Below are 6,874 nucleotides of genomic sequence, written 5' to 3' on the forward strand. Positions count from 1 at the left end.
TAGCAGCTTTTAATCCCAGTATAAACCAGTCTGTAGCAGCTTTTAAACCCAGTATAAACCAGTCTGTAGCAGCTTTTAAACCCAGTATAAACCAGTCTGTAACAGCTTTTAATCCCAGTATAAACCAGTCTGTAGCAGCTTTTAATCCCAGTATAAACCAGTGTGTAGCAGCTTTTAATCCCAGTATAAACCAGTCTGTAACAGCTTTTAATCCCAGTATAAACCAGTGTGTAACAGCTTCTAATCCCAGTATAAACCAGTCTGTAGCAGCTTTTAATCCCAGTATAAACCAGTGTGTAGCAGCTTTTAATCCCAGTATAAACCAGTCTGTAGCAGCTTTTAATCCCAGTATAAACCAGTCTGTAGCAGCTTTTAATCCCAGTATAAACCAGTCTGTAGCAGTTTTTAATCCCAGTATAAACCAGTCTGTAGCAGCTTTTAATCCCAGTATAAACCAGTGTGTAGCAGCTTTTAATCCCAGTATAAACCAGTCTGTAACAGCTTTTAATCCCAGTATAAACCAGTCTGTAACAGCTTTTAATCCCAGTATAAACCAGTCTGTAGCAGCTTTTAATCCCAGCATAAACCAGTCTGTAGCAGCTTTTAATCCCAGTATAAACCAGTGTGTAGCATCTTTTAATCCCAGTATAAACCAGTCTGTAACAGCTTTAAATCCCAGTATAAACCAGTGTGTAGCAGCTTTTAATCCCAGTATAAACCAGTGTGTAGCAGCTTTTAATCCCAGTATAAACCAGTGTGTAGCAGCTTTTAATCCCAGTATAAACCAGTGTGTAGCAGCTTTTAATCCCAGTATAAACCAGTCTGTAGCAGCTTTTAATCCCAGTATAAACCAGTGTGTAGCATCTTTTAATCCCAGTATAAACCAGTCTGTAGCAGCTTTTAATCCCAGTATAAACCAGTGTGTAGCATCTTTTAATCCCAGTATAAACCAGTCTGTAACAGCTTTAAATCTCAGTATAAACCAGTCTGTAGTAGCTTTTAATCCCAGTATAAACCAGTCTGTAGCAGCTTTTAATCCCAGTATAAACCAGTCTGTAGTAGCTTTTAATCCCAGTATAAACCAGTCTGTAACAGCTTTTAATCCCAGTATAAACCAGTCTGTAACAGCTTTTAATCCCAGTATAAACCAGTCTGTAACAGCTTTTAATCCCAGTATAAACCAGTGTGTAGCAGCTGTCAGATTGGGAGGTAAAATGATGTAAAATGAATGTATGAATAGATGTAGCAGCATAAAGGTCGACCAGAAGAAGAAAGCAGAATTTATTACTAACAGAACTTTGTAGAAATAACACACAGATCAACAGTGACCAAACCTTTTCTCATCTCATCGTTCTCTCAAGTTTTGGCTTTCAGGAGAAAAAATATTGTTAATGAAACAAACACACAACAGAAACTATTTCCATGTTTCCACTTTTTCCTCATTTCCAGTTATTCCTGCTACTATTTACCTGCTATCCTCACTAAACCAACTCCAGCTCAGCTGCTTTGTGGCGCCACCGTGCATCAGAAACGTCTTCTTGGCTTTATTCCAGTCATAGAGGAGCATTATTTTTCTTCTTTTCACACACACATAGAACTTTCTGCTCACTGGTTGATCTTTGGCTGCTCCTGATTGGACGTTACCGTCAATCTAAGCTCTCTGATTGGTGGAAAGTCTGACAGGAAGTGGCTTCATCATCATGTCCAGGTCTAAATAGAGGTCTCTTAGCAACATAGTAGTGATGGTGATGTTTTTATGGTGAAATGTGATAAATAATGCTGTTATCATGGATCATTGTGGATTTACCAGATAGAGTCTCTGAATAAAACTACATTTAGTGGCTGGATTGTAAACCTCCTGGACGGGATAGAAATGTCTGGAAAACCTCCGTAGATCAGCTAAAGGGTTAAATATCCATCACATTTACCCCACAGAGATACACACCACCGCTCCTGGTATACTGGTGATAGTAGAAGAGGATCTGGTGGAGCTTTAAGGGTTTAACTCATTATTTTATTAAACCGAATGCTGATAAATGAGAATCTTCAAAGAAGATGACTGGTTTCACCAGTATTTTAATAAGGAGTCGGTTGAGGGGAATAAAAAGAAAAACAGTAACTCGTCTCAAAATTCAGCTTTATTTTTAAACATCTGCACATGAGCCACATTGTCCACTGCGAGTGAAACTGTGGCCCTCACTGCTCCTCACGGCTGGCTTGGCACCTCAGCTTCACCTGTGGAGACAAAACAGTCAGTCACAGCTGAAAAATAACCAGCTAGTCCGTCAACTGATGCTTCTTCAGGAACTCAGCAGAAAAAGGCCTCACACGTTTCCAGCTGTTACCCAGATGAAAATCTGCTCACTGGCTTGTGATAATATGACTCACTACAACAGCCAAGAACCCTCAGGATGAAATCAGTAACGTGGAAACATGACAGATTTTCTATAAGTTGACTGACGTGGTAACACAGTAGTTCCCTTCACACTGCAGCTGAATTCCTATGTCCATGATTCTTCTGGTTCATGATATTTACCGTGTTGCTGTCTTTTTTATCGTAGCTGAAAACGCCGACTTAACACCAGCAGCACTTTAAACATATGAACGCATTAATGAGGTGAGAGGCGAGGTCTATTCACAGCACGTGTTGACGTGTGGGTCGGGCCATGTTTATATCCCAGATCATCAAGTTGGGTCCAGACTTCTCTGGAAGACATCCATGGGTCGGGGTTGGGGATCATCTAACAGGTTCGGGCGGGTCCTGGTTGGTAAAACTGGACCTGTGCAGGACTCTGCAGACGAACTCGCCTGCATTGTTTGTACATGCCTCTGTACAGAAGTAGGAGCCACTGTCACTTCAGGGCCGCATGCCGCCACGCTTCAGCATGGCGAAGGTTGCAGTGAAATGATGACGTGAACGACCATGGAAACAAATTTGGATTTCATTTTTTAAAAAATTGGACTTGGGCATTAAGACCTGCAATGTGAACATAGCCAAAACGTCAAGATAAATGATTGACAGATAGTGTGTGATCATACTGTGGTTTCACTCATCAGTTCCACCGTGTGACCACAAAATGAGTCCTCTGAGCTGCACCGATTCACAGATGAAATAAACAAGTCACGGTAATCCTGCGCCTACGTCTGCTTAAAGAAATTATGACAGCGGTGAGGACCCGACTGGGTCACGTGATGCATCCCTCATCTCCTCAGGCAGCCATACACACCACCTGATCCAGCTCAGTTCATTTAATCTTTAATCTCATGGTGTGGTGGTCGCATATGTCACACATGTTACAACAGGGGCCTTAGTGAGACGAGTGTTACGTCTCTGAGCCCTGAACGTTTGACATCTCATTCGCCTCAATAGACCACTATGTAACATCTCTGCAATGGCACAGTAGACCGATACGTAAAGAAGTGCCCGCCCATATTCTTTTGTCTGAAGCTCGAGCCAATAGCAGCGAAGTTTACTGATGCCGGGCTCATTGGATAGCCAACAGAATAGTGAAAACAGCAGTAAGCTGGATGATGGGGCTCCGCTGTTTGCCAGAAAGTGTTTTACTGAACTAAAAATGTCAAAACAGACTGAAGATGAGGTGTACCCTCGAGGAAGCCGCCAAACTTAGTACGCTTGGGGGAGTGATGTCATCTAAGGACTGACTGAACCAGAGGCATCCTCTGAGGGGAAGATGACGTGCTTGATGAGTAAATAGTTTCTTATTAGTTGAATTGGAATAAGCGGGACAGAAAATGTGCTATGAAATGAGTTTATAGTTTAGGAGGGAGTGGTAACCTATAAAGGAATCTGTGAAATGAACTGTGTTGATGCATTAGGGTGAGACACGGCAGCTTTTTACACTGAGCCGCGGTGGCTGTCTGCACGCCGCAACTTTGGGATCATTTCAAAGCTCTGGATCTGCAGAATGCTGTGATCTCATCCAAACTTGAAATTTAATTTGTATAAGCAACGAGACATCATAGTAAAGGCGAGAGTTTTATGCAAGGAGCAGACTGTCATTGGCTGGTGTTTTTCTGACAATGTCATTGGTTCATTTTGACCATGTGACACGCTCTGTTGATTTCCTGTTTAACTTTTTTCACTGGACTTATAAAAAATTTCCCAAAAGAAAGGCAATGCCGTTTGTTTGGACTCTTTTCTTAATAGAAAAAAATCAGTAACGCTTTGTTGGTAATACTGACAGTGAACCTGGGTGTGGGATAGGAAAACCCCCACTGGAACCTTTCATTTAAGCCCAACATCTTTGATGTGGGTTGAAGTATTTCAGATTAACACATTTATTTTGGGAACACTTTCATTTTTAGGCGTTTTGGGTAAAAATGGAAGGATCTTAAGGGGTAAAGCCCGTTAGCACCTCTCACCTATCGCAGCCTCCTGGCTTCTCTTTCAGATTCCAGAAGTGTCAGCACATCTCCTTCTCTGACTGGGCCCTTCACGTTCCTGATGATGGAGCGGTTGCTGTCGTCCATGAATTCAACACGGACCTGGAGGCAAGCAGAGCGCAAAACAAAGGTCATCTTAATTTTATCAGAGTTAACTAATTAGGATATTTATTTTTTTCTGACTCACAAGTCCAATGACACTTTCATTGGAATTAATTAGTCATACCTAGGCATGTCGTGATGAGCAATAAGTCAATTAACGGCACGGTAAAAAAAAAAAAAATTAGTGCGATAAGTTTGCCGGCTGCGATATTTTTAGTTTTTTTTTCCCCATCTTACTTTACCATGGACTGTATATGTCAGCAGGTTTCACTATGAAGCATCTCGACTGAACGCTCTTGTTTCTCGCGGAGTGATCTCTCTCCTCATACGTGACAAACATGTTGCAGCAGGAGACCGTGGTGAAGCACTAACCTGTACGAGCCGGTACACCGCATTTGTTGCTGCCAACTCTCATGCATCGGCCATGAGACTCGCATATTTGAGCAGCTTCTCATGGAAAACCTCTGATTTCTCACGCTGAAATCAAGAGCGACGTTGGCTAATCGAGGTTCGGGAGGGTTTCCAGTGGGCCGCGCTACTTTTGGGCCGGTGTCCCGGTTGTGTGGAAAAGGCGTCGCGTTGCAGCAGCGCGGTTCACTTGCTGCTCATAGGTCAGTCTGACACACAGCGATGAGGGAGATATTTCAGCTTCACAAACAACAACGATGCACAGTATATTTTTTTCCTAGTTTTTTTTAATATAATGATACTAACAGGCAGTTTTGCCCGTTTTTTTCTGTCTAAGCTCCATGTTTAATATTTTTTCATATATACTTTTTGAAGGGAAATTTTGTTTACAGAACAGAGACTATATTCTATCATACTTATTGGTTTTGGTTGTTTGGTTTTCATTCATTGTTAATGAGACTGTCCGTTCTATTTATTGTTTTGTTTTTTAAAATTTCTTCCAGTTTCAGTGTAAAATGTTCCTCAGAAATTAAGGTTTATTGATCTTTGAAAGGCTGTACTTGCATAATTATGGCATTGTAATATTAGTAGAAAATGGTCTCAAAATAACAAGACAGCTTTGTGCAATATTATCGCTTATCGCAATAATTTGAGAACATTTATCGCACAGCAAAATTTGTTATCACGACAGGCCAAGTCACACCTCGTGGTTCAATCATGTTTATTTAACTTTGTATTAGATAAGCAGCTTTAGAGACAAAAACTACACATTTCCTAAAGAGTTTGGGTTTATTAACATTAAACTTGAGTAGGAGAATTACAGATTGCTTTCTCTATTTGGATAGTTGACTGGAAGAAATTTAGAAAAGAATTTAGCTGTGACAGCAGATACACCTTCCTTTAATCTTTCGAGTAATAAAGTAGAAATAAATATCTAAAATTGCAAGCTTAGAGAGGTAGAGTGTGGTTGAGCACGTTGTCTGGTTTAATTTAATCGCCTCATACACTGGCACACTCATATTCCTGGATGTTAAATCTTTTTAATCGATATGCACACAGTCAACAATTTGAAGAGCAAAAAAAGAAAAAAAACTCACAATAAACTAACGCTAATATGTTGAAAACAAGCCGAGATTTATTATTTAGCCTAAGAAAATCCGAAAGCAAAATGAGGGATGTTAAAAGCACTTTAACTTGCGTTTCGACGTTAGCCGTGTTAGCTTACCTGTGTACATTGTCCCTGGGAACCAGTTCTTCCGAGCACCTTGGTGACCTGAAGATAAAACAGAGCCAGTCAACATTACAGAAACGTGTTTAATTTCAAATTTTCATGTTAACCTATGTGTAAATGGGGAGAGTAAAGATAAAACTAAAGATGAAGACCGACATCTAGCAGCTAGCGCAGACTGTGGTATGAACAGGCCTCCATGATGGAAGCACGAGCGGGTGAGATATGTTCTCCACGAGGCACAAAAACGTTAATTTCACGTAAAAATCACATAAGTTTGAAATGCTATTTATTAATATAAACGTAGATTCGTTCACAAATGGTCCACTTTACAATCTAATATATTTTCTTACTCTTGCAAGCTTGATCGGCTGCACGCGGCTGGCGTCCATGTTGTCGGGCTAGACCGGAAAGGAAGTCACGTGGTGTACCGACGGCAAATATGGCAACTGTAATATTGGCATTTCACACAGTTTGATATATTTCTCTATATGAAAATTTAAAAGTTATCAGTGAAATAATATTATTCCTGTTAACAAGTCTTTAACGTGAAATAAAAATAATAATAAATTATATATTTTATATTCAACTTCCTTTTCCGGTGAATCGGGAAATACCATCTGCGAAGTTATCGAGGTGGAAACGTGGGTTAAACCACTTCTGACTGTGGCGTTTGCTAACCTCTAAACTGAGTTTAGTTTTGTAATCTATTGTAACTCATGCATACATGCT

The 6,874-nt window shown here is 40.5% G+C and overlaps 1 protein-coding gene across 1 annotated transcript; it reads right to left on the reverse strand.

Annotated features, from left to right (window-relative positions):
* Positions 1-2,120: 2,120 nt before the first annotated feature.
* rps28 (ribosomal protein S28) lies at positions 2,121-6,592 on the reverse strand. The gene is made up of 4 exons (XM_041993627.1): positions 6,496-6,592; positions 6,140-6,187; positions 4,384-4,506; positions 2,121-2,235 (listed from the first exon to the last, which is right to left on the reverse strand). The coding sequence occupies exons 1-3, from the start codon at positions 6,532-6,534 to the stop codon at positions 4,384-4,386; spliced, it is 210 nt and encodes a 69-aa protein (XP_041849561.1). The 5' UTR covers positions 6,535-6,592; the 3' UTR covers positions 2,121-2,235.
* Between the last annotated feature and the right edge of the window lie 282 nt (positions 6,593-6,874).

The sequence above is a fragment of the Melanotaenia boesemani genome, chromosome 8 (assembly GCF_017639745.1).
Source record: "Melanotaenia boesemani isolate fMelBoe1 chromosome 8, fMelBoe1.pri, whole genome shotgun sequence".
NCBI classification, from domain to species: Eukaryota; Metazoa; Chordata; class Actinopteri; order Atheriniformes; family Melanotaeniidae; genus Melanotaenia; species Melanotaenia boesemani.